The sequence below is a fragment of the Vicugna pacos genome, chromosome 18 (genome assembly GCF_048564905.1).
Source record: "Vicugna pacos chromosome 18, VicPac4, whole genome shotgun sequence".
NCBI lineage: Eukaryota > Metazoa > Chordata > Mammalia > Artiodactyla > Camelidae > Vicugna > Vicugna pacos.
The window spans coordinates 14,210,437-14,238,194 of NC_133004.1; the positions used below are offsets into that span (position 1 = coordinate 14,210,437).

The 27,758-nt window shown below is 50.7% G+C and overlaps 2 protein-coding genes across 6 annotated transcripts in view; one reads left to right on the plus strand and one right to left on the minus strand.

Moving 5' to 3' along the window:
• The window catches only part of TVP23A (trans-golgi network vesicle protein 23 homolog A), a 31,218-nt gene extending 28,238 nt beyond the window's left edge, over nt 1-2,980 (plus strand). The window contains exons 8-9 of one of the 2 annotated variants that reach the window (XM_006204198.4): nt 72-1,125; nt 1,279-2,980. The gene's annotated coding sequence lies outside the window, so the exon portion shown is untranslated. Of the gene's footprint in view, nt 1-71; nt 1,126-1,278 lie in introns of those variants that run through there. The other variant, XM_072942218.1, reaches the window with a different exon arrangement.
• Nucleotides 548-27,758, minus strand: NUBP1 (NUBP iron-sulfur cluster assembly factor 1, cytosolic). Of its 4 annotated transcripts, none has more exons than XM_072942216.1 (11): nt 27,594-27,758; nt 20,712-20,816; nt 19,152-19,285; nt 13,083-13,151; nt 10,708-10,740; nt 10,002-10,092; nt 9,175-9,329; nt 5,871-5,981; nt 5,384-5,486; nt 1,567-1,650; nt 548-836 (listed from the first exon to the last, which is right to left on the minus strand). In XM_072942216.1, the coding sequence occupies exons 3-11, from the start codon at nt 19,260-19,262 to the stop codon at nt 778-780; spliced, it is 816 nt and encodes a 271-aa protein (XP_072798317.1). In that variant the 5' UTR covers nt 19,263-19,285; nt 20,712-20,816; nt 27,594-27,758; the 3' UTR covers nt 548-777. The 4 variants fall into 4 exon arrangements, 3 of the variants coding, with proteins under 3 accessions (XP_072798317.1, XP_006204261.1, XP_072798316.1); XM_006204199.3 differs by lacking the exon at nt 27,594-27,758 and adding an exon at nt 20,894-20,979; XM_072942215.1 differs by lacking the exons at nt 1,567-1,650; nt 27,594-27,758 and adding an exon at nt 20,894-20,979.

Sequence of the window (27,758 nt, forward strand, 5' to 3'; positions counted from 1 at the left end):
AGGGGATTTGCCTGCCCTTCCACTTCCGTGCCCAGGACAAGGTGGGAAACAGGAATTTATTCTTCCCTCAGCTGGTCTCGGTTCCTGTGTCTCAAACACCGAGTGAGCGTCTCATGGCAACGAGAATCGTCCCAGAGTCTGCGTCTCCCTCCTTCCATTTAAAGAACCCTGTAACTGTCTCGTCCGACACTGGAAATGACTGGATACAGTGGACACACATTCAGATAGAGGGTGTCAACGCATCCCCCCAGGTCTGCTCACAGGGGAAATTTCCGAGCACAGCCCCACCGCATCGTGTGCACTGAGCTCAGAACAAGCCCCAGCGTGAGGCTCCAGCGCCGCCTTTATTTCTCCTCCATCTGAGGACACGGTTTGCACTACCCTGACTGTATGTATCTGCAGCGAAGCCACGCATTCATCCTTTTGGTTCTTTTTAAGGCTGATTTTCCGAGGCAGTGAAGGCTTCAGTGAGAGGTTCTGTAATCAGGTGAGCTTCTTACATGACCCGCAGGCCACTGGTTTTCCACGTGAGGTAGGTTTCGGGGCAGAGGTTTGATGAGGTGTTTTTATTTTTAAAATGGCACATCTGTAAAGAACGCCCTTTACATACATGTTCTAAAGAAAAGTGAACAAACATTAGATGATTAAAGCGTCTCTGAAAAAGTGACTTCACACCAGGCTCGGGTCTGGTCCCTGTCTGCCTGTGACCCCACCTCGTGCCCGAGCTGCTCAGGTGGGACAGACGTGCTGCTTGTGTCCTCCGCGTCCTCCTGTGTTTCAGGAACTGACGTGGTCCTCTCCCTTCGGCTGACGCAGGCTACAAAAGTCCTGGATTCCTGGAAGACAGGACGCAGGCACAGAAGCACAGACGGCTCGTCAGCCTCTCAGGAGGCCCTGCCCTGGGCTGGCGAGGCGGCATCTGGGTGGGGCAGGGCCCCCAGAGGGCTTAATCCCCCAAGAAGCCCTGTTTCAGCTGATGCCCTGAACCTTCGAAAGCGAGCGGGGTACTGCCGGCTGCCCACCGTGGTCATCACCACACACGGGAGGCCTCACGCCAGCACGTCCTGCAGATCGGGACTCCCAGAGATGGTGTCATTTCCCCTCCGCACCGTCTCACCGGGCCAGGTGAGCTCAGCCGTAAACCAGGAGCCTAACGTTTTACCGACCAGCACCTCTGCCTTCAATTCGAGGCCTCTACCAGGACCCTGCTGGCCGAGTCAGGCCTGCGCACAGGTTTGGTTTGGCTCACTGTGCTTGTCCCTTAATTTTGTTTTACAGCTCTACTGAGGTCTCCTTCCTATACCGCAGTCTTCACTTGCACCGTGCTTTCTGAACTGTGCTACAGTTCACGATGCTGACGTACTGGAAGATTTCTCACAGGCTCCTGGCTTCCAGGGCTGAGGGGGTCGTCCCAGACCCCACTCCCCCCACTGTCCCCAGCCGAGGCTGCACGGCAGTGCCATTTACGATCCTGAGTGGGATCGCCTCATACCCAGCCCACTGCTCATTCATGTCACGCCCTGGCCCGGTGGCCATCTGGATTCACAGACTGACTTGAACACTTACTCTGAATTATACTTCTGTAGGCTACAGTAGCTGGTGAATCCGGTGCTTCAACGAAAAAAGACTGTCCTTTGTCGCAACTTTTACCTTAAAGAAGTGAAAGGAAGTTAACTCCATGAAGGAGCCACCACGGGGACATGAACCCGGGGCTCTTTCTGTGCCTGGGGCGCTATGGCGATGTGAGCCCACCTCGCTTGGCGTCTCCAGGACCTGGCTGGCCTCCCTCCACCTGGCTCGCATCTCCTCGCGGCTCTGGCCGCTGCCCTCCTGTGGTGTCCCTGTAAGTCACCTGGAATATGCAGCACATGCAAGCTCCAGGCCCCCTGAAGGATGGACTGGGTAGCTCCCGGGTGGGCCCAGGAACCTGCAGGTCAAAGATCAACCTATTCCTTGGGTAAAAGATAATGACTGCACACGGGAATAGAGCATGGGATGTAAAAGGTCACACGTGAAAAGTGAGTTCAAAAGAAAAGTGAGTTCAAAAGAGGCTACCAGTGTTTCAGGTGTCTTTCTAGAAATAGTATATGCATGTAAACATGGCACGTATACACATTACACACTCACGCACTTAAAGCAACGAATGGGTGTGTACGGTGCACACGTTCAGCCATTGCCACCTCCGTGTGTAACTATCTGGAAGGTCGTTCCACAGTGGCATCGATCTTGGCTAGTCTGTCTCAAGCCTGTCCACTCCAGTGCCTCTGGACATGCAGGCTGTCTCTAGGACTGCATGTCATCGCAGCGTCCAGGGGAGCATGAGACAGGGGCCTCAGGCAGGCGGTGTGCTCCCCTCCTCCTTCTGATCCTGTTCCCTGGATGCTGAGCTTGGCCGGAGAAGCAGGGTCAGTGGTTCCACGACCCATGGCTACTCCCCAGGCTCCAGGTGGACCCTGGCCAGGCCAACTGTGAGCCCTGGTTTCCTCAGCTCCCCAGCATGTCGCCCGGTGGGACAGGGACACCTGAGAGGGGGACGGCAGAGGAGGGGTCCCCATGGCCCAGGTGAGGTGGGAAGCCCCATGAAAAAGATGGCAGGACCCCCCCAGGCAGGGCCACTACCCTCCTGCCAGCACATTTGGTTCCCTGGCCCAGCATTATTTCGCTTTTTAAATTCTGAAACGGCTTACTTCTAGGAAAGAGGAACTTACCCCTAAGAGTCTATTGGTTCCCTGAGCTAACTTCTGATTGGTCCATTTGTAGTGCTTCATTTGCATGGAGCTCACTCCTGATTGGTCCGTTTCTACAAAGCTTCTTCCTAATTAGTCACCTTTGTTATACCTTATTTGCATATGATGTTACAAAATGTTGCAAAGTCTAGACTGGTAGCCTATAAAAACCTGTTGAAACCTACAGACAGGGTCCAGAGCTTGGAGTGTTAACTCCTGTGGGCCCGCTGGCATAATAAACCTGAGTTCTCCAACTCTCTGAGTGCTGCTTGGTTTCTCGCCCGGATCCAGGTTGCTGTCACAGCTGAGCTGTAACACCAAGCTGTAACACTTTTCTGCAACACAGGCGCTGTGGGAACGTGGTGGAAGCAGCTGGGGAAATTCTGTTCACAGTCGCGGGACTCGGTCTGGGAAGTCACAGGTCCCACAGCAGGCTCGTGGGGCCACTGGCCTCTGCTCTTCCACCAGTGTCCACGGGCTTCTTGTCCGCCCTTTCCCAGAGGGCTCACCCCTCCCCTCCCCTCTCAAATGTGCCCTTTCGTGCTCTGGTTGATTCGCCATCTTCACAAAACCTCCTCTTTCCTCCCTCTCCTAGGTAGCGCCCTTTGGGCCCTGCCCCAAGACCCTGCACGTACCCCATTCCATCCGTGCAGCTCCCTGGTAGTTGGCTCCACTATCACCCCATCTTACAGGTGAGGCCCTCCAGGCTCAGAGCTGTGCACAGACCTGCCTGAGGCCCCAGCTGGCAGTGGAGCAGCGAGGGTCTGAAGCTTCCATGTGACTCTCAGGTGCCTAGGGGGCGGGACGGGCTGAAGATCACAGCACCAGAGGCATCTCCTTCTGCCACGAGTTCCCACAAGGGGCTGAGCACATGCCTTCATGCCTCCCACCCACCGTCTGCTCCCAGTAACGTGGCTATCACCTCACTGGACAGAAGTGGCTCCGGAAAGTCATGGTGACCTTACTCAGCTCTTGGCCACCTTTCCACATCACATGACAGTGTTAACCACCTGTCCTTTTATGCTCACTAGCCTGGCTCTCTGCGGTTTCCACCAGAGATGAGGTTTGGGGACACGTACGTTGTCACAGAGGACTGTGCCCAAGAGACGGCACATAATCTTCTGAGCTCAGAACTGAGCCTGGGAGCAGCTGCCTCCGCTTTGCTGTTACCTCTGTAAAGCGCTCTGAGGCCTACGGTGGCGGCACAAGCTGAAGCTAACGGTGATGACTATTCCCAGGCGGGCTCCATGGGGCCTGCCTGCCTCTGAGTGGGAGGTACCTGCTCTTACAACCTTGAGGGAAACTCAGTGCCACTCTAGTCAGCGTGAAGACAATGCCAACACTAGGGAGGGCTGGAAAAGTAGCTCTAGTTTTGTGGGGGAAACCATGCAGCAGAAGTGCCTTTGGACGTGGGAACAAGCAAAGTGGGATCTCACGAGACTCTCTGGGCTATTCCCACCCTCTTCCTCAAGGCAGGCCCCTCCTCGCTACACCGGCTGCCCCAGTCGCATGTGGAGGGGCACGGCCCTTCCACTCCTGCCGGCTCTGCTCTCCCAAGCCTGCTGTCAAACCCAGGCCTCCCCGCCTGACCCCCAGCACCCAAGAGGGAGCTGGCCCTTCCCTCGACAGTGCCTTCTGGGCTCACCACCTCTGGAGGGTGTCCCTAGGTCCCAGTGGCTCATAGGGTGCAGCACACACGTGTGTGACACCACTTTCTCCCCGTCAAATCCTGTCACTTTCCCACTTCGTGTGTCCCTTCTTCTCCGAGCCAATGCCCAGGCCTTGGTCCAGTCCTCCCTTCCTCCCCCTGCCAGGGCAGCCGGCCCACAGGCCTCAGCCCCTAAGCACACATGGTGCCCACGCTCCACAGTCTCATTTCCTCTCAACTGATGTCAGAGCCCGGACCTCTCTCTCTCTCTCATCTTCCCTCCAGCCCGGGCACCTCTGCTAAACAGAACCACCCCACTTGGCGGGTGGGGTCGCGGCCCAGGCACATTTGACTGCAGCCAAGTCCAGCCCTGTTCCCCAGGGGAAACTAAGACTGGAGGCGGGCTGTAATCGAAAGGATGTGGGTGGCCCTCCCCACCATCCACTCAGCAAGCTGATGCCCTGGAGAGTGTGGGGTGGAGATGGGGTCGGCCACCCCTCCTCCAGGCCCCACCAGCAGTTTGAGGGACCCAGGGGACTCTGGTACTTAGAGGGGAGGGTGGCCCCTGAAGGCAGGCCAGTGACTTCATCTCATGCTACCCGAGAGAAGCAGGGCACAGAGAGGGCTATGTTGGGCTTCCCAGTGGACAGGACACAGGGCTACCTTCCTCAGGGGTTTCAAGGCTAATTCTGTCCATGATTTTCACGTCAGAACCTAAGCCCTGTGTAAAGAGGACTCAACTGCACACCCTTTGCATCCTCCCCCAGCTCAGCCCCTTCCTGGCCCCTCTCTTTGCTGAGTTCTTTGCCTTCCCTGCACCCCAGCATCTCCCTGACCAGTCTCTCCTCCACTCTTCCAGGCCCTTCCCTTCTCTCCAAGATCTTCGTGCTTCCCTGGCTACACACCTGCCTGTTCGGCTCCTCTCGGCTAGAGGGCAGGCTCTGGCTCCAGTGCCCCGCTGTCCTGAGTGGCACTGTGCGGCTGAGATGGGGCGTGGGGACTCACCCACCTATGCGCGGGTCAAGGGGCACTCTGCCGAGGAGCGGGACCTGTAGATCCTGGCACATGACCTCCGCGCCCCCTGTCGTTGGTGGGAAGATCTGAGACTCTTTCTGGGAGGCAAAGTAAAAGGGGGAGGAATCATGATTTTGTTTCAGAATCATATGAATGGATCACATTTTAAAGAAACTTAAAAAAAAATGGTATTTTCGGGGGAGAGGGAACAGCTCAGTGGCAGAGCGTGTGCTTAGCATGCAGAGGTCCTGGGTTCAATCCCCAGCACCTCCAGTAAAATAAACCTAATTACCACTTCCCCACCAAAGACAATACATTTTTAAAAAACGGTGGTTTCAATATGAAAAGAATTTTCATTAAATCAGCAGCAGCGGGCTCTAAGTGTGGCTCCACTTCCCGAGGTGATGGGGAAGCAGAGGTGCATGCGCAGCACCCCCTCGACCCCGGAGGCGGGGACCCAGCTGAGCCGCCCGCGCTCGCACCTGGCACTTGGGGCAGACGAAGCTGGTCATGTTCTCCACCACCCCGAGGACCGGCAGCTTCACCTTGCGGCAGAAGCTGATCTCTTTGCGGACGTCCTGGAGCGACACCTCCTGCCAAGGTTCAAGAAGATGGGTTGTTTCAGAGTCAGAGCAAAAGAAAGAGAAGGTCTGTGTGGTGGAGGGATGGCTGCTGTGCCCTCGCGTCACCACCCTGATGCTTCAGGGACTGGGCCCCTTGTTCTGTATTCGTTTCACACCGTCCACGTGCGAGCCCCATTCTGGGTGCTGTTCACATCCCGCAGAACCCGCAAAGGACAGACCTGAACAACCCAGTATGACGTGTACAGTTACTACGGGAAAGTGGCCTTTAATGCATTTCTGTGTTCTGCCTTCCCGTCAACGTACTGTGCTGAGGCAAGCGGCCACCTCATCCTAGGTCGGGGCGGCCTGTGGGCTGTGTGTTTTCGTGGGTAAAGTTCCCCTGCAGCACAGCCTGGCCGACTCCTTCACACGTGCTGGCTGCGTCGCCCCATGGGGGGTCAGCTGTGGGGCTGTGACAGAGACCAGTGTACGACCACACAGCCTAAAATATTTACTCTCTGGCCATCCCCGAAAAGGTCTGCTCACCTCTGACCTTGATTGTCACGAATACAAACAACTTGAGTGACAAAAAAGATATGAGGAATGTTACTGTATTTACAGATTGCTTCAAATTCACTTCTGGACTCTGGATGTGGATCTTACGGCATAAGGACTGGGGACAGCTAGCACTTAGCACCCTCACCAGTAACCCCACACCCCCGCTTAACGTTCCTGCAGACATGTGTCCAGGTGTCTTGCTGCCGTCAAGTATGGCGACTCCTTAACACCTGTGGCTTTAAGTCAAGGGCCCCCACAGGCTCCTGGCTTTGTGTCCTCTCTCCTCCTGAGGCACACATTTGGCCCTGGACCTCTCTGAGGATGGGGTACAGACCAAAAGGCAACTGGCTAGAAGGTAAACTGCCTGTGACTCAGCGTCTCGCCTCAGTGCACCTCTGGGTCTCTCCTGGCGTCCTCCAGATAAAAGCCCTGCTGCTTGCCAAAACGACCCCAAAAGCAAGCCGGCTGCTGGATGTGCGAGGATCCAAGAAAGTGTCCCCAGCCTGGAGTCACCTTTTCCAGAGAAACTACATACAGAGGTACACAAATGCAGCGCACCCACCCGCCTCCCTGGAGAAGGGCCAGCATCTGCCGGCCACTCCCCTCTCCCTGAACCCAAGGGGACTCTGCGTTTCTTTTCACAACAAACGTGACATTGGAGAGGCCGTCTTTGTGCCAGGAAGACTGTAGAGCGGTTTAGGTTTACAGAAGGCAGAGTTTCCCATATGCCCCCACCCTGCATGGAAAGCCTTGGCCACTGGCAGCACCCGCATCAGAGCGGACGGGCCAACTCCACTGTCCCCCTGTAGGTCATTCCTCGGGGACCTGCTCCTGAGAGGACCGCTGGTCTCAGGGTGGGCCCCAGCCACTCTAAAAATTCAGCAGAAAACATTCCCAACAACAAATCCATCTTCCCTCTACCCCGTCCCCGGGGCCAGTGCCCCCTCCCCTGCCACCTAAGCAGTGTGCTGCTCCTCTCCGTGCCCCCAAGGCCCCTCCCCACAGAGCACCACAGGGACCTGACAGGCATGAACCCCCTCCCCTCCCTCCCTGACCCGGGCACCTTCGCATGGCCCACTGAGCTTGCCACCCCACTGACACAGTGTCACACGTGTGCACCCACGTTCCTCAGTGAAGCACATAGGCCACGGGGGGATGGGGTGGGTGGTGGGGGTCCGGTCTGTTTTACTGCCCTGGTGCTGGTCCAGGGCCTGCATGGAGTACATGCTCAGCCCTCATCTGAATCAGACTTGACTGCTCAAGGTATGATATTGACAGATTCAGAGGCTGACAAAAATAAAGCCCTGTTAATTGTGCTTTCTTAGGTGCAAAGGAGATTATAATGAAGAGAAGTAAAGTATAACTGAAGAGAATAATCTGTTGGTTTTTTGAGACCTGCTAAGCTCAATGGCAATAATAATAAAGCAACTGGTGGGGCCACTATGGAGAACAGTAGGGAGGTAATAGAGTTACCATGTGATCCAGCTATCCCACTCCTGGGCATGTATCTGGAGAAAACTATTTGAAAAGAGACATGCACCCCAATGCTCATAGCAGCACTATTTACAATAGCCAAGGCATGGAAGCAACCTAAATGTCCACTGACAGATGGCTGGATAAAGCAGCTGTGGTATGTATATACAACGGAATATTTACTCAGCCATAAAAAAGAATGAAACAATGCCATTTGTTGCAACATGGATGGACCCGGAGATTATCATACTAAGTGAGGTCAGTCAGACAGAGAAAGACAAATATTGTTATGATATCACTTATATGTGGACTCTAAAAAATGATTCAAATGGACTTATTTACAAAACAGAACTAGACTCACAGACACAGAAAACAAACTTATGGTTACCAAAAGGGAAAGAGTGGGGAGGGATGAATTAGGAGTTTGGGATTAGCAGATACTAGCTACTATATATAAAACAGATAAACAACAAGGTCCTACTGTGTAATACAGGAAACTATATGCAATATCTTATAATAAACTATAATGGAAAACAATCTGAAAAAAGTTTATGTATAGCTGTATCACTTTGCTGTGCACCTGAAACTAACACAGCACTGTAAATCAACTATACTTCAATAAAAAAATTAAATAATAATAAAGCACAACACAGGCCTGACTGCACTTGTTCAAGCTGGATTCACCCAGACAGTATGTCATCTCCTCAGCTTGGGCTCAGCACGGCCCCTGTGACTGTCTCGAAGGAGCTGGACGTTGCCAAGGAAGGGGCCAGGCCCATGGCAGCCCATCGGGAAACCCCCATCTGGGCCCATGCTGGTTCTGTGGAAAGCTGGCGGGGGGGTGCCTGAACTGTTCAGGAGAGTAAGCGGAGGAGCAGTGTGGACGCAGGGCCTGGTGACGAGCGCGCGGGGAACTGGCTGAGTTATAACAGCTCCAGGCGGCTTGCAGGCTTTGTGAAGGGGAATTAAAAAGGCGATTTTGAACCACTATTGCTTAATATGTGGATGAAAAAAACCAAACAACTGTGGACTGCCTCCCTGTCAACTGAAAATGCCCGGCGCGAACATAAACATGAGGTTTGTGCAGATCCAACTCGGGTCTGCTGTGGAGCCCACGTCCTGAAGAGCCGCGGAGACCGGGCCCCGGGGCCGTCGGGGAGAGAGAGCCAGCGCCGCCCGGGCCCTCGCTCACCTGCGGGGTGGTGATGATCACCGCCCCGTCGATGTGTGCCGCGGCCAGGTACTGGACGGCCGACAGGTGTTCGTCCGACGTCCCGGGCGGGGTGTCCACGATGAGGTAGTCGACCTCACCCCAGTCCACGTCGCGGAGGAACTGCTTGATCATGCCTGCAAAGAGAAATCGCAGTCACGCCTCCTCTCTCCTCTGCCCCCACCACGCTCTTTCCAGAAGCACCGCTTGTGACCTTTCCGCACAGCTGGTCTGTGCTCTAGGTCAGCCGGGTCTGGCAGTGTCTGGACACGGGTTTGGCTGTCAGGACTGCGGTGCGGGTTCTACTCGCCTCCAGTGCGTAGAGGCTGGGGACCGGCTAACACCCCATGATGTGGGCACAGCCCACCCCTCTCTCACAAGGGATCGTCTGGCTCAAAATGTCAACAGCACCGGGGCTGAGGAGGCCCGGAGTGGCACTTTCATATCAATACCTGCGGCCTCAGTGCCCTCAGTCTGGCACTGATTTCACCCCACACACTTCTCTCTCTGACAAGTCAGAACGCAAAACACAGCGGGAGTAATTCCAGGGTTATGCAGGCTTTCAGGAGAGATAGTATCACGATATGATATTGTACCATGACAGATATGAAAAGTTACCAAATTCTATTTATTAAATAAAACTGGTATTTCTGTTCGCTCCCTTCACCCAGGGAAGAAAGATACAATCCAATGCTAAGAATAATACTCAGCGAAGCCCGGCAGGATGAGCCCAAGGCGGCCCTGACAGGACAGGGCGCCGCTCTGCCCTTGGAAGGACGGGATAAGAGACAGAAAGCAGAGTGGCAAACCATTTTTCTTTGGTCCCCTCCAGATGACAGCGTCGTCGGGACTGCTGAGCAAGAAACCCACCGACATCACCCCCAAGTTGTCTTCCAGGAACTGGAAAAGATGACGTGAGAAACATTTTACTTAAAACCACAGTGCCAGGTGCTTCCCTATGTCTTTTGTCTGAACTCTGGCTGAAAAAATTTGGAGGACAAAATTACTATGTGATCTATGAGTATATTCACTCTTTTGAGTCTTCAAATCCTTTTTTTTCCCCAAAAGAAATCATTGAAAAAAAAAAAAGGTTACCATACTGGGGGGGGATTGAAAGAGGCACCCCATGGCCCTATGCAGCAATGACAGTGAATGCGTCTGAAATAAATGAACGTCGCTGCCTTTTTTCCCTTAACCTGGGGTGGTCCCCTCTTCTGGTTTTGCACATAAAGTTTGGAAAACAGTCGTGGGCATTCCTTTGCGTATCACTACTTTTGAGCTATGATGGTGGCGACAGTATAGCCCACAAACTATTTACAATCTCAGCCTTTACAGAAAAAGTTTGCTAACTCCTGGTCATAACTCTATTCCCTGGGCCTAGAAAAGTGTCTTAATAAATATTTGTTGCCTGATAAACAGGTAGAGAGAAATATTGCCAGCCCACCCCGTACCTGTTATGTGCACACGACCCATAACACGCTACCTTGAAAAGAAGGCAAAGAGGCGGGCACTCACCACTGGAGACCAGCCTGAGCCGCTCTGGTGAACCTGCGAAAACATGAGCGGGTCCTGGCTGGTGAGAAATCGTGCACCCTGGTCACATGTCACACATGACAAAGTTCATGCAGTGAGAGGACAGTTGTACAGAATATAACTGGTCAACCTAAACACTACCACTGAACTCTCCACAGGGAGAGGAGAGCTGGGGGCCGGGGGACAGGTTATGGATAATATAATTCATATGCTTTTTCCCCTCCCAATTACTTTGAAACTCTGCTTAGACATCAGGTCAGGGAACCAAAGTTACTGGAGTCCAAATATAATTTGGGGTATTTGAAAAGTGTGACCGAAATCGGTTGTGGGTTGCTGAGAAAATGCAGGTGACTGTGGAGCAGTGAGTTGGTCCTGGTAAAAGTCCAGGCGTGGAGGGATTACCTTTAGTGAAACGGGGGACACAGAACCTGCGCATCAGTGGCTGAGCTTCAGCGCTGACCAGCTGCCCACAGGGGACAAGAACTGGGGGAAGGGTGTCGGCAGGAAGCTCAGGGCTCCTTCAAGACCCAGGCTCCTTCCTTGCAGCTGGTGTTCATTAACTGCCAGGGTTCAACTCTGCACCCTCTTTATTATGAAACTGGAACTTATGCAACTTCCAACTACATATCAATCTTAGAAATTAGGCTTCAAGCAACACAGGAGCCAAAACAGAAAGCCCATTATCCTTGATGAAATCTTTTTTTAGAGTCTAGTGAGATTTAACTTACACGCCACACAATTCACTCATTTAAAGTGCACAATTAAATGGCTTCACAACAGAATTGTACATCCATCACCACAACCAATTTAAGAACACTTTTGTGACTCTTTAGACACTCTGCACCCTGAAGTGTCACCCCCTTATCCTCATACTCCCCCCACCGACCTCGGTGACCATGGATCTGCTGTGTCTACGGACATGCCTGTTCCTGACACGTCACAGAAATGCAATCACGTAATATGTGGTTCTTTGTCACTGACTTTGAAATCATACTTTAAAACAAAAACCATTCATTCCTATTAATGCTCATTCTCTAATCACTGGTCTTAAAAGAGGGGTAAACATGGTGACCCTATGGCACAGAAGGAGGAAATAGTTGACTTTCTGCTTAATCTCACTGTTATTTAAATGCTCTGATTTTTATGGTCTACTTAAGTGCCGGCACAGGAAGGTGTGCGTGCAGATGACGGCAGGGCACGGACATGCGGCTGGGGGAGGACTACCGAGACCATTACTATGGGTGTGCGGTCAGGGTTGCCGTCTCGCCTCCACCCTGGATGGTGCTGCGCCCCTTCCCAGCCCCCCAGAAGCAAATCCCAAGTCCTGAGCGGAGGCCTCCAGGACTGACCCTGCCTGCCTCTGGCTTCCCTCGGCTGCCTGAGCCCCGCGGGCCTCTCCTGCTTCAGGCATGCACTCCCTCTGCCCAGGGTGCTCTTCTCTGGGTTCTCCACGTGGGGTGCCCTGGAGCACCCCCTCCCAAAGAGCAGCTTGCCCTGCCTGTCTCCTGACCCGGCTCAGCGTCCTGTTATCTCCCATCTGCCCCTCCCACAAGGGCAGGGTCTGTATCTGCCTTGTTCCCTCTGAACCCCAGCACCCAGAACAGTGCCCAGCGCTTCAGTTGAGTATGAACTGACAAGGAGGGAGGTACAGCTCAGCGGTAAAGCGCATGCTTAACATACATGAGGTCCTGGGTTCAGTCCCTAGTACCACCACTGAAATAAATAAACCTAATTACCTCCCCTGCTTCAAAAAGTGAGTAAAATTTAAAAATTAAAAAAAAAAATGAACTGATGTTGACACCCCTGGAAGAGCCTAGCCCTCCAGCTCGGCTTCAGGGCACCCCTCCAGCCATCCCCACCCCAGTGGAACCCCTTCCTGGCAGGCTTCGTGCCGCCTACAGCGGAGACCAGCACCTGCGAGACCGCGGTGGCCCTGCCCCCACTGCGTCACTAGCCCGCCTCGTAGTCTCACTTCCCCACTGGTGACCACAGGGGTAGAAATATTCCCTTGCTTCCAGGGTACAGACCCCAGCCAGCTCTGGTCGAGCTTCCCCAGTCAGGACCGAGTTTCTGTGTCTGACTTCTGCATTTTACGTGTTGTTTCCCTTCCCTTCTAAGAAGGCACTGAAACTAACACTTCTCAGATGGTCTGGATGGACTTAAATATAATTCCGCCACCTCCAAAATTCACGGCTGTTGTTAAAAGTGGACGAATGGACTAGGGAACGTTTACCTGCTGTCATCAAGTCCAGGTGAAAATGCATGGGCTCTGCGGACCCCGTGGCTTTGGGTTAGGAGCACGGGGCCAGCGTGCCGGAAGAATGCTTTTCCCTGCGTTTTATAACGTAGCTACTTACCTGCTCGCCTTCCAATCCCATTATCTTGGGAATTGACGGCCCGCATATGTCAATGTCTAGAAGAGCAACCTAGGGAAAAAGAAGAGACCAGGCTGTGATGTCACTGGATGTACAGCCCTCCAGGTGTGCACGACTGGGAGGGGATGGGGTTTGGGGAAAAGGAGGGAGGGGAGAAGACAAAGAGAACCCGGGTCAAACTTGAACCAAGTGGAACCTCGTGAGGGAAGGTTACAACGTTCAGCTTCCAGGCCACAGACAGACACCTTCAGACTCCTAATGAGACCCTGGCGGAGGACACACCACTGGCGATCCTCCCTGCCCCGCTGCCCCGTCCCGCCACCCCGGGTCTGGTCTAGCTCAGGGTGATCTTATAGACTTGAGTGTCAGGTCACTTGAAGATTCAGGTCCAGCTACTGTTTACTTGGTCCTTATCATGTGCTGCGTGGGGTCATTAGAGTTCATTATCTCTGCTTTACAGGAGGAAACTGAGGTTCAGAGAGGCCCAGAGACTTGTTCACTGAGCAAGGAGCAGATCTGGGACATAGAACAGGTCTCCGGACTCCAACACCAGGGCTCTTCCCACTAGCCCCTGGGGCCTGGCAAGGAGAGCATGGGCAGACCCCCAGCTGAGCTCTGACCAAGCCCTGTTCTCCCGTGATGCTGAAGGTTAATCATGGCTTAGCCTCAGCTTCTGAAAAAGAAACTGAAAATGAGGAACTCTACAAAAGTTCTTTGCCAGTGACAACTGCAGCCCACCATGGGTGCAGATGACTCCCTCCACCCCTGCACCCTGCTCTCCCCGTCTGAGAAGTGAAAAGGTCTGAGACAGCCTTCAGAAACCCTCTGAAGAGCAGGGCTGGTATTCATCTTGAAAGCTCTCACGTCTTAGATCCAAAGTGCAGCCCCTCTGGGTAACTTTTTAACTTGCCCCAAATCCATTTCTTGCTTTCCTCTTCAATCCTCTCAACAAACCCCGACCTCCTACAATCCTCACATGACCTCACACTGCGGTCAGGAAAGCAGTCATACAGCACATCGCTGTTTGCCTCACTCGCCCCCTAATGGACGTCGAGGAGAGTGCAACAGGATGACGCTCATCCTGCAGACTTGACTTCCCTGCCCTTCTTGATGCTTCAGGCTGATGTTCGTTAATGATCCAGGCATTTTACAGCAGAGACTCACAACTTGGGAAATTATACCATCACTACGACCCTAACAGAGACTTTTATCAACACTTTCTAGTCGCTCAGTCTAGGAAGTCTCACTGTCTCTGGAGAACAATTTAATAAGTTTCCTTTTGAGGAATTACATTCCCCACAACCAAAGGAGTGTCTTGAGTGAAATGATGCAAGAAAGAGACGGCGTGCACTCACTCCGGCGGTGCACCAAAGAGGCTGCAGCACGCCCCTGCCATCCAGATCTCCCAGCGGCCGTGTCCTGTCCCCTCCATGCTTCCTCCTGATACTGGCCGCTATTCCCATAACCATCCAATCAATCTCCTTTCTGCTCCAGTGAAGCCAGAGAATCCTAGCTGGGAGAAAGACGCCTGCATCAATCCTCACCAGGGTCTCTGTGGAAGGTGCTAGAAGCCTGATGGGAAGAGAAGGCTTGGCTACACCTCTTCCAGTCAGAAAGTGGTAGAGTAGGTGCTGCAGGGCTGCCGGGATCTGCACGTTCCCCTACCCAGCGCCCCACACTTCCCCTTGAGAAGAGGTCACGGGAAGTGGGCTCTGTCCTAACTCGGCACACCGAGGCCACATCGCCTCATACCAGTTGCTTCTCCTCCCAACTGTCTGAGAATATGGTCTGTGAAACAAGGGTTTCAGGAGGTCATGAGGCCCCTTCCAGCCCTCCAGTCTACAAGCCCCCGAGACGGGCCTCAGACAACAGAGCCCTGAAGCCCCCAGTGTGCACCTTTTTTCATGACACAGTTTGCCTTCCAGATCACACGGCAAGATGATTGGTTGGTACCTGCGGGAACTGCTGACTTTTGCAGTCGAAAGAAGCTGTGTGATCCTTGGATGTCTCAGGCTCAGGTCTACAGGGTTCAGGCTCCTCCTCCTCCCTTCACCCCAACATGCATACTCCCGGGCCCGCCTATGATTACTCAGGGGCTCCCCACTGACTCAGGGCCCTCTGCAGACTGTCAGACACTTGCCTGTCTCAGAGTGTGATCATGGAACAGCCCTGCTTGGAGTTATTAACGAGCTGTCACCAGGAGGCAGGGAGAAAAGGACAGGGTCGTCTCCATCATCCTGCTGAATTCTGGGCAGGGAGGGAAGTGCGCCACCTGACTTTAATCAGCAAGACATTCAGCGTTTACTCTGTGCCCACACCAGGCACTGTTTGAAGACACCGGTGTTTTCTGTCATGAGCAGGTCTGTAGGTGCAAGATACAGTTTCCTGAGTGCTGACCCTTTAAAAGCCCCACTACAAGAAGCAATCTGGCTTATCTAGCCATGTTTCCACACAGGTGATGTGCTTCCCCTCAGCTCACTGCAGAGTCTTGACGTGTGTGCAGCGGGACCTCAGAACAGAACCACACGGAAGTGTGACTACAGGTAAACAGCTGTCTACTCACAAGTGGTCCCTTGCAGCTGGCCTGGTTAAAACACATCTCCAGATGGCTGTTTAAGAAAATGCCTGACAGCTCTGAAAAGCAAAGATTACTCTGGATAACATGGATGATCTCAGAAAACAGATCCCACTGGCTAATACAAGTTTGACCCTCAAATGGTAAGAGATTGTTGACTAACAGAAAAATGAATCCGCAAGTGTATTGTGAATCTGCCTGGCACTGTACTCTGGGTAGGCTACAAACTCGTGATCACTAAATTAGAAATAATCATCCTCCCTCCACATTCCAGTTAATGGAATAAAGTAACAGTAATGATGGAACTCAGGGGCGTTTACTGGGTATGCACCACGCATCAGGTGTGGAGTTAAGCATTTTATATTTATGTGCATCATCTCAGTCCCGTGTCCCATTTTACAGATGAGAAAACTGAGGCCCAAGGTCACAGCGCTGGTCTAGGCGGAGCTGGGACGTGATTGTGGGCAGACTGCACCCACATTCTGCCCTACATGCTCAGCTGGAGTTCTGACCCCTCCCTCTTCTCCAAGAGATGGATGCCCTGCTTCTTCATCTCCCCAGCTTTGTTCCCTGCCATCTGCTCCAGCTGCTGCCCTGGTGGTGCCCTCGTGGCTTCTGAAGGAGACAAGAGCAACACCTCGTGCTGGTTCACCATCGCCTCTTCAGGACACTCGATCATGCACTCGGCTGCTGGTGCAGCCACACTCCTACAGCAATGCTCCAATCGTGCCTCTTTCCTGCCCCGTCGTCCTCCCAGAGCAGTCAAGCCTCCAGGTCTGGCTCAGCCTCATCCTCGCTCCTTCCCTGGGGCAGAGGCACCTCACTGCCGGCCCGTCCACGCCTGCCCAGGCAGTCCCAGCTCTGCACCTCGGCCTCCGCCTCCTCCTCGCCACAACCCACCGCCCCCAGCGTAGTCCACAGGCCGCCTTCTCCCAGGAGCCTGCCCAGCTGCCCCCTGCCGGGGACTTCTCCCTTTTACCAAGTCCTTAGAGCACATCTTGGGTTGTGGACACCGGATTCCAGAGACGAGCACAGCAGTCACAGAGGCCAACGAGAGCAGCTCCACACGTTACGCAATGATCAGAAGAGAAGTGAGTTACAAGAGGAATTCAGAGCCTGAGCGACTGAGAGAAACACCAAGCTTTACAGATCACCTAACCAGCTCTTCAATGTCCCAAGAAGGCCTCGGCCTCCACAAAGTCTCAGTCCTCCAAAAAGTTTCTACCCAGCCAGTCCTAGTGCTCCTGGCGGGCAAATTACCACCGGGGGCCAAATCCAGCCTGCCGCCTGTTTCTCTACAGCCCCCAGCTAAGAAGGGTTAGCACATTCTGAGAGAGTTGGGGGAAAAAATTAAAGGAATATTTTTATTTCACATGTTAAAGTTACATGGAATTCAAATTATATGAAATTCAAAGTTTGATTAGAACACAGCCACACTCATCTGTGGACAGGCTGTCTATGGCTGCTTTCATGTTCAAGGGCAGAACTGAATAGCTGCTTCAGAAACTGTACATACAGCCTGCAAAGCCTCAAACACTTACCACCTGGCTCTTTACAGAAAAAGTCTGCTGCCCCTGAAGCCAACTCTACTTTCTTAACCCAATGATTTAAAAAAATGTACCCTTGGAGGTCCTAGGTGAGGTCTCTCAGGGGCCACTGTGTATCTGTGTATCTATGTGTGCACACCTGTGAATCTGTGTGTGCATCTGTATGTATCAGCGTGTCTCTGTGCGCACGTGTGTGTATCCGTGTGCATATCTGGAGGGCATGTCAGAATGGTGGGCTCGATCCCCTCCACCTGCCCACTGTAGCTAGCTTTGCTGGTTTTCTGTAGAGGAAATAAAGTCTTTACGTTATTAAGAACTTACAGTGCTATTTCATACTGGAATAGAATGGTTTACCTCACACAAGTAGAGTATTGACATTTCTCCAGTTTTGAGAGTTTAAAAAATATAACCAGCAACATGTGGCAGTTCTGAAATTTCCATATTAAACATACCTCTACAGTTCCTTCCAGTACTGTCTTAAAAAAAAAACGCCAAACGAAAGTGAAGGGTCATTTGTCAAGAGTATAACAGAAATGTAAACTGAAAAGTCAGTTAGCCCTTTCACACAAAAATAACTCCAACATTCAAAACACATAAAGAAAAAACTAATTTTCAAAAATAAATCAATGTGCAAAAGAAGGCACATAGCAAGACCACCATGGAAAGAACTGGAATGGTCAGGAACGGCTTTCCACATGAACACAACAGAAGCGTTTCTACCTTACACAGAACTCCACTGCAGGCCCCGAACAGCGCTCTGAGGGAAAACCAGCACTGAGCTGGAGATTTGCATCACGCACGGTGGGCTCTCTCGCCCAGCCCGCACACACACAAGTCGTGAGGTCTCTCGTTTCAGGGTTCGACGCATTGGGAAGTGGGTTTTGAGAGACACCCATGTCTCTCTAGCAATTTCTGGTATGCATATGTATTTGGGGGGGGTAGGGAGTAATTAGGTTTATTTATTAATTTTTTTAGAGGAGGTACTGGGGATTGAACCTAGGATCTCATGCATGCTAAGCATGTGTTCAACCACTTGAGCTATATCTTCCACCCTGCATGCATATATATATATATATTTTTTTTCTTTTTTTAAATTAGAATTTTGAGCAAAACCTCATTTTGGCAAAAACAAAAAAGTTGAATGTTCTGGGTTTAACAAAAATAAAAAACCATAGTCCTCTTGATTTTGTTAGGTATAAAATGGTATCAAAGTGAATACTGGGGTCATTTTCTAAGATCAATGCCAAACTGTCATGAGTCCCAATGAATAACCTGTAGTTTTTAAAGTCACAGGTATTGCAAATTTCCATTTTACTGTTTTGGTAAAAGTATTTTTCTTGTTCCTCACCCTACCACCTCTTTTACTAAAGCTGAAATCCCGAGAGCAGCCGTGGGGAATCTGAGTTTTCGTGCTCCTCTGGGGAGTGGGTGTAAATGAATGGCTGAGGACCGGGGTCGGCAAGCACTTTCTTCAAGGCCCGGATGGCAAGTATGTTAGGCCTTGTGGGCAAAATCAAGGATAACAGGTAGATACTAACATAACAACTTAAAAGCAACCATTTATAAATGTAAAAACCATTCTCAGCTCACAGACCATAAAAAGACAGGAGATGGGCTGGATTTGGCCAAGGGCTACAGTTTGCAGACCCCTGGCCTAGAAAAAGGCAGAAGGGGGTTAATAAAGAGCAAGAAGTGTGAACTTAACGTAATGAATAACCAAGAAGCCAAAAGAGATGTACACCTGCTATTCCTGCGCGTGGCTAGAGAACCCAATGAGACGCTGCATGTCACTGCTCGACTGCTTCGCACTTCCTCATTCTCTCTGCAGGGACCTAGATTCCAAAGAGGCTAGCTCAACTGACTCTAATGAATTCGAGCCATCATGGGCCCTCAGACAGGAGCCTCTCCCAGTTTTCCCCAAGGTCCCACCTGTGTGTTTTCATCCTCCGCTAGGCCGTGGGCCAGGTGGGCACTGAATGTGCTTTTCCCAACACCACCTTTCCCAGACAGCACCAAGATCTTGTGTTTCACACTCTTCATCTTCTCTTTGATTTCCTCTATGGCTGCAAAGAAAGCAATTCAGACAACAAAGCCCCTGTCAGTCTCGACTGTCACTTTGGGAAGCTAAGTCCTCCCGCTATTTTAAGGAATACTGAGTGAAAGAGCACCTTGTCAATGGTAGTCAGTGCTGCAAAAAAAAAAAAACGCTGCCAGCACATCTGACACTCCCTTACTTACTGGTTTACTTGTCTCCCCAGCTAGAAAATAAACTCCATGAGAGGGTTCACACGATATTCCCAGCTCCAGGACAGAGCTGTGAATATAGCGATTTCCAGCCTGGGGGCAATCCCCACCAGGGCACACTTGGCAATGTCTTGGGACATTTTTGGTTGTCACAGGAAGGACACTACTGGCATGTAGTGGGTAGAGGCCAGGGATGCTGCTAAATGTCCTGTGGTGCTCAGGGCAGAAAAACAGGGCAGACACCGTGCAACACAGAATTATCCAGCCCAGAATGCCAATCGTGCCAAGACTGAGAAACTGACAAACTGCAGGCACTTACTGTCAGTTAACTATAACTATCAGTTATTATACATTTACTACGCTTTCAATATTTCATCCTATTTCATATCCTTTAAACAACACTGTAGCTATTTTCCCCCATTTTTGATGAGGAAATGGAGGTTCAGAGAGGTTAAGACTTTTGCTCAGGGCCACATTGTGTGCAGTGGACCGAAGAACCAAATCCAAGTTTCTCTTTGAATTCCTTCAAAAGTCTTCTCCCAACCTGCTTCTGCTTTTAAAGATCCTTTTCGCAGGCTCCCAACCTCCAATTTCTCCTTCATAGTATTTACTACTGTGATGATTTGTTTATTGTGGGTCTCTCCTATTCAACTAATCTCCCGTAGGGCAGTGACCTCATCTGTCTCATTCACAGAACAAAGCACTGTGCCTGGAAGTGATTAATACATACTTGTGTTGAATTAATTGGAGAATTGTTTCCCAAAGGAAGAAAATTTTGTCCAAAGAAAGCAGCTGGCGGAGCCAGGATTTAAGCCCAAGCTCCCTGACTTAAAAATTTATACCCTATTCCCTCTGGTGAGGGCCTCCTCCCAATCACTCCTAGTTACTGTCAAACTTCTGGCCCCACCCACCCCTCATACCCTCCGACTTTCTCCCATGCCTCGCCCCTCCTAAAACCCCTTTTGACTCCGAGCCAGTCACAGGCTCCACCCCAATCCTGCCAGGTTTCTCCGCTCCTCGCCTTTTAAATGCCCTGGCCCTCAGGGTCCCGCGCCTGTCACTCATTCCTCAAGCCCCGCCCCTTACACCCCCGCTTCCAAGTCCTGTATCCTTTGGCCCCTGCCCCTGTCATTCATCGCTTAGGCTCCTACCCCATCACCATCATCACACGAACACACCCCGCACCTCCCTCCTCTTCCGGGCCAGCGCTTCCCCCTTCCGGTTCAAGCCTTGCCCGTTACTCACCCGGGTCCGGAGCGGCACCAGCTCCAGATGCGCAAAGCCGCTGGTTGGGGCACCCCTGACATGAGGCCCCTCGGCCCGCCTGGGCGCTGCCGGTTCCGGGACAGTCTGCGCAGAGACAAAGTCACAGTTAAGAGTCGCCCCTGTCCCTTCAGACCCACCACCCACGCCCCGCTCGCGCTCACCATGAGGGACCTCCTCCATTCCGCTGCGTTGGGCGGCTGCGCGGTCACCGGAAGCCCCCGTTGCGTATTTCCGCCCTGTAGCACCCAATCTAACCCTCCAGCCTCGCGAAATAAGTCTCAGAAAGAGAGGGCTGTGCGCACGCGCGAACTATGTGGCGGGAGCTTAGGATTGATTTCTGTTCCTTTTAAAACTGAGCTGCAGATATCTAGCATAAATATTTCAGCATGTATCTACTAAGTGTTATCCTACATGACTTAAATGCCATTTTCATATCCAAGATATTTAACGTTAATGCAAAATTATTTGCTAATATACAGTTAATATTCAAATTTACTCAGTTGTTCCAAATAAAACCCCACCCCAATCCTGGATCCAGTTGCACCTGGCCTTTTGTTCCCTCTCTATTCTTTAGTCTCTTTTTAGTCCAGAAGAGCCCTCCCCCTCAATTTGATTCAGGTTAGTTTTTGGCAGGACACACCAGTTGCATCACAGCAGGAAGCAGGTAATGCCAATTGGTCCCATTATTGGAGGTGTGAGGGCTTGATCATTTGATAAAGGTGGTGTCTGCCCTGTTCCTCCAGTGAATGGGACCACTTTCCCTTTGTAATTAAGACGGACTTCCTGGGGTGATCCATTGAGATCATGTGCATATCCTGTTCTCAACCAACCTTTCACTCAGTAGTTTTAGCATCATTTTTACCTGTATCAGTTACATAGGTGTTTTCAAAACTTTGCTTTTTTTCTTCAGTCTTGCCATTATTTATTATCTCAATTAATTAACTGGCACCCCTCAGTAAATAAGAAGTCTCCCCCACCCCCGCTTTTTTATAGAATCACTATCGGCTCATGGATTTTTTAAAAAATAGGTGTACTGGGAATTGAACCCAGGACCTTGTGCATGCTAAACATGTGCTTATACCACTGAGCTATACTCTCCACCCAGTTCTGTATTTTATAATTATCATTGTTCTTACTGGTTAATTTCCCTCCAAATTGGCCAGCGAAGCCTTGTCAAGCCAGCTCCTGTGTCTTGGACACTAATCTGACTTCTTTTGAGTACTTTCTTGCTTTCTGACACAGTAAGATGTTCTAGGCTCCAGTTCTACTTTCTTTGCTACAGCCATTTCTCCAAGGACCCCTGGTTGCTTTTCCTGGAGAATGGTGTTGAGAATTCAAGATGTGGATGCTAAGTGTGCTCATTGCTACTAGATTATCATTGCTTATAGGTTTGGGGCAAATTTTAATGAGTGAACAAATTTTCCCCAGCCTCAGTCACTAAGGATATAGAAATTGATTTATTAGACAGTAATGTGTCAGTTGCCTACTACTGCCAGCACCTGTAGCTAGCATTTGTTGAATGCTTACTATTTGCCAGCTCTTTGCTGGTGCTTTGATGTAAATTACCTAATTTATGTTCTTCCAACAAACCTATCCTCTAGGTCCTACTACCTCTATTTTGGGATGAGAAAACTGACATTCACAATGGTTAAATTACTTTCCTAAGGTCACATAGCTAATAGTGGGGGAGCCAGACTGATGAACTTAGGCTGTCTGGCCCCAGAGCCTTCATTCGCATCCACACAGGTGGTGTTAGTGGTACCCAACTGACCTGGTTCTTAGCCTCCTGGAGCCCAGCCTGGTTGGGACAACAGATAATGAATTATGTAATTACAGTGTGATAAATGCTAGGACAGAAGAGGACCTGGGTGATGGGGGTCAGGGAAGAATTCCTGAAAGCTGAGTAGAAGACACCCAGATTGGGGCAGGGTTGGAGTGGGGGCCAAGTAGCACTTCAAACTGAGCAAACAGCATGAGCAAAGCCTGGAGGTCAGAGGAGTTCCCTTACAAGGTAGGGACTGTCATGATCTCCGTTGTGCAGGTGAAGAGACAGGGTCACAGAGAATGACTTGCCCCAGGCCTTGGGGCCCTGAGGCTGCAAAGCTGGGATTCCAGCACCGTCTGGTATTGGGCCTGGGCTCTTAACTACTATGCATGACATTGGGAGGCAGGATGTAAATCATTCTCTCACTGAAGCAAGTGAGGCTCAGAGAAGTTAAGTGGCTTGCCCAGGGTCTCACAGCCAGCAGGCTCCACCGAACTCTTCTGACCACAAGCTCTTTTTCCCCCAGCCACACTGCAGAGGCCTGAAGCTGGCCCACTTCAGGTCGTCCCTTACTGATGTCCCCTAAGACACTTCCTGCATGTTCCTCCCAGCTGTTTTCAGCGGTGATGTCCCTTAAGAGCTCTTCTGTCTCTAACTGCACATGGCCCTCCCACTCAGTGGCAGGGAGAAATGTCTGCTGTTCTTGAACCTTCCCCTCCCTACACACGCCTCCTCATGAGGCTGTAAACATGATCATGTTTCACACCAAAAAGTCAAACAAACTCAGATCAACCTTCTCTTAACTTTGCTCCAGGTCTCTCTCCTACTCTCCCAGCCAAATCTGTCTCACCTGGGGTGGGACTTTTCCATCTGTTGTATTTGGGAGAAGAAGGGTGGGAGCAGGTGGCAAAGCAGATTCGCGGGCACAGCCCAGACCTCCTGAGTCGGAGAGCAGATGGTCGGGCCAGGGACTCTGCATCTTCACGTTCTCACCAGATAGTAATTACACGCGATAAGATTTGAGGACTTCTTAAGATGAGCACTCCTCAAGACTCTGTTCTTGGCCCACTTTTAGTCGGACTTTCCACATCCTCTCTGTGAGCAGTTTTATGTCCACGGCATCCTGTTGTCCAGTGTGAAATGTTTTCCCATCTCCAGCCCCCATCTCTCCGTAAGTTCAGACTTGTGTCCCCCAATCGACGCCTAGTAGGTCTCACTGCGTGGAGGTCCCACAAACAGAACTCACACGCACAACTTGTCTCCTCGAAGCTCTTCCTGCCTCTGGAGCTCTCAGAGTGGCGCCACCACAGCTGAAGAACGCATCAGTCTGGGCACCAGCCTTGTAAGTTCCCTCCACCTGTCCTGTATCACTTAGCAGTTGCTGCGTAACCCATCACCCTAATACATAGTGGTTCCAATGACAGTGGTTTATTATTTCTCACGACTCCTCCGGTTTTATCTGGACTCACTCCTGTGGCTTCATTCAGACAGGAGTCGACTAGGCGACCCAAGGTTCTCATTCGCATGGCTGCCTGGATTCCCCGTGCCCTCCTGCCCCCACATGGCCGCTCATTATCCAGTGGTCTTTACATGGCAGCTGGACCAGGCTGGGAACTGGCACAGGGTCACGCTCTCACATTCTGTAGGTCAGAGCCAGTCACAGGGGGTGGGGAAACAGATGCCCTGTCTTGATGAGTGGAGTGGCAGGCAGGTACACAGATGGGGGTGAACACTGCTGGGCACCTTGGAGACAACGTGATGTCTCCCTTTACATCCAATCAGGCATTGAGTGCTGAAGCTGCACCTCCGGGGGTCATAGCCCCAGTCTTCACGCCTCTCTCTCCATCTGTACCCTTTGCTGTCCGGCTTTGTGGTGCATTCTGTTCTACACCTTGACTCCTGGCTCAGGCTCGTGACTTATTTTGCTAATGAGACGTTAGCAAGCATGACCGAAGAAAAACCTTGTAAAAGTGCTCGCCTGTTTTCACTCTTGACCTCTGCCATGGCTAGGAGACCCTCTCTGGGCTAGCCTGCTGAAGGTGAGGCACGGAGCTGAGCCGAGCCACACCCCAGTGCTGCCAGCCATGGCCATCCCCACCCAGTGACCCTGAGACACATGGGAGCATCCAGCTAAGAGCTGCAGACCCACCGATGACACAGATGCGTGAGTGAATAATCCACCAGAACCACCCAGCCAACCCACAGACTCACAAGCTAAAAACAGAACCAAGAAAACCACATACTGTTTGAAGCCACTGAGTTTGGGGCAGCCACCCACAATTGACATGTCGCACCTTCCATCATCCTTGGCTCAGGCCCGCATCTTCCTGGGCCTGCAAGTTTCTGTGTCAGTCAGGCTAGGCTAGGCTGCCAAAAATAACATTCCCCAGAGTGCAGAGGCTCAAGGCAGCAAGGTTTATTTTTGGCTCTTGCTACATATAGCACTTCATTGACAGAGGTCCCTGCTTACTGTAAGCCTCGGGGATACAGACAACAGAGGCTCCACCACCTTACGTGGCCACCGTCTGAACACCAGGCTTCAGAGCGTGAACTGTGCCCTGCTGCTTAAATGCTTCCACCCAGATGTGACACCTGTTTGCTCACTTTCCACTAGTGAGATTTAGTCCTGTGGTCACACCTAGAAAGGCACAGGCAGTGCTGTCATGTATGCCTGGAAGGGAAGGGGACAGTGGTGGCCAGTGGCCCATCTCCCATAGCTCCTCCTGTGGTTTCTCTGCAAGTCTGCTGTCCTTTTCCCACACAAATCAGACCGTGTCACTCTGTTGCTCTTAAACCTTCAATGGCTCCCTATGGCCCACAGCCTAACACCCAATCTTCATATGGTTTTCAGTGGCCTCTATGCCCCATCTTACCCCTCCTGCCTCATTTTCTGCCTTGGGCCAGTGTGAATGCTGACCCTAACCACTGAACAGCTGGCATTTCTCCGGGGACCCCAACCCACTACTCCGTCACTCACACAAGCCAGGAATGTCCTCCTCCCGCCCCTCCCAGGCCCTCGCCTGCCCAGCCATTACCCAGTCCTCCGGGAGACAATTCCGAGCATTGTCTTCTCACAGATGCCGTTCCTGGCCTGTGGAATCAACAGGTCCTTTTCCAAGTACAGCGCGTTTGGCAAGTCTGAGTCCAGTTTCCGAAGTGTGAATGCTACAAACTTTCAAAAATCAGCACTTGAAAGTTTACATTTCCTTTACACGTATTCAGTTGCGTGAGTTTGAAACAATAGATTGTAAATTTAATTTTTTAAATTTCAGTCCCTCTGATTGAAGATGGCCATGATGACTAAAACAACAAAATTCAAATTTTAAAATGTGTTGTTTTCAATGTAGATTTAAATAGCTAAAATTTTAAATGATTTTAAAAAAGAAATTTGATTGACACAACATTGTAAACTGACTATACTTCAATAAAAAAATATATATATATACACAAAAAAAATTTATAAAACCAGAGACAGTAAAAAGATTAGCGGTTGCCAGGGGTTGGGGAGGGGTAAGGAGAGGTCATGTACAGAGGACTTTAGAGCAGTGAAACGATCCTGTATAATACTGTAACGGTGGCCACATGACATGCATTTGCCAAATGTCACAGAAGGTACAACATTAAGAGGGAACCCTGATGTTAATTATGGACTTTATCCACAAATGATAAACACTGGAGAGGGTGTAGAGAAAAGGGAACCCTCCTACACTGTTGGTGGGAATGCAATTTGGTGCAGCCACTAGGGAAAACAGTGTGGAGATTCCTTAAAACACTAAAAATAAGAGTTACCCTATGATCCAGCAATCCTACTCCTGGGCATATATCTAGAGGGAACTCTAATTCAAAAAGATACATGCACCCCTCCCCCTTACTCCCCACCAATGTTCATAGCAGCACTATTTACAATAGCCAAGACGTGGAAGCAAACGAACTATCCATCGACAGATGACTGAATATACACAATGGAATACTACTCAGCCATAAAAAAGAATGACATGATGCCAGTGGCTGCAACATGGAGGGACCTAGAGACGATCATACTAAATGAAGTAAGTCAGACAGAGAAAGACAAATACAATATGATGCCACTTATATGTGGTATCCAAAAAAAAGAAGACACAAATGAATTTACAAACCAGAAATAGAAAACAAACTACAGTTACCAAAGAGGAAAGGGAAGAGGGATAAATTAGGAGTATGGGATTAGCAGATAAACTATATATAAGACAGATAAACAGCAAGTCCTACTGTATAGCATAGGAACTATATTCAAAATCTTGTAATACCTTATAATGAAAAAGAACATAGAAAAGAGTACACATATACATGTATAACTGAATTACTACACTGTACACCAGAAACTAACACAACGTTGTAAATCAACTGTACTTCAATTAAAAAAAACAGACTTTAGTTAATAATGTATCAATATTGGGCACCAATTATAACAAATGTACCACACCAATGCAAGATTTAACTAATGGGGCAACAGGGTCGGGGAAATATATGGGAACTCTGAACTTCCTGAAAGGTTGTTTTTTTTTTTTTCCGTACACCTAAAACTGCTCTAAAAACAAACTTTGTTTATACTTCTGAAATTATTAGAGCTTAAATCTGCATGAAGACTGTTGAGACGCCATGTACATACTTCCTACAGTGGGGATTCTCAACCTGGCTACACATTCTAATCACCTGGGATATTTTATGCCTGGCCCCCCTCCCCCACACCAGTTAAATTAGAATCTTATGCCTGTGGCCTGGGCATGTAAAGAGGTTCTGAACCTAGTTTCCAGTCTGGGTGGGAGGTGATGCGGGGGGTTCCCCAAAGCAACAAAAAATGCCCTGGGTACCAGCTGGGTGTCCTACAATTCAATAATTTTGACACTATTGGAGACAGCATCAGATTCCATGGGTTAAAGGCACAGTCTTACATGACTGCAACCTGCCCCCAGGTGCCAGTCGCAAAAGCCCAGGTGGTTATATGTGTTTCTGACTCACTGACTATATACATCAAAGCTACCCATGACCTCCTCCCACTTTGGATGTGATTAATTTGCTAGAGAGGCTCGCAGAAATCAGAGGAACATTTTACTTACCAGATCCTGGTTTATCATAAAAGGTTGTGAGTCAGGAACAGCCAGACGGAAGAGGTGCAGAGAACAAGGCATGAAGAAAGGGAGCGGAGAGTCCAAGCCCTGTTTAGGCGCATCATTCTCCCCCAAACCTCCGAGTTCTCACCACCCTGGAAGCTCTCTGAACTC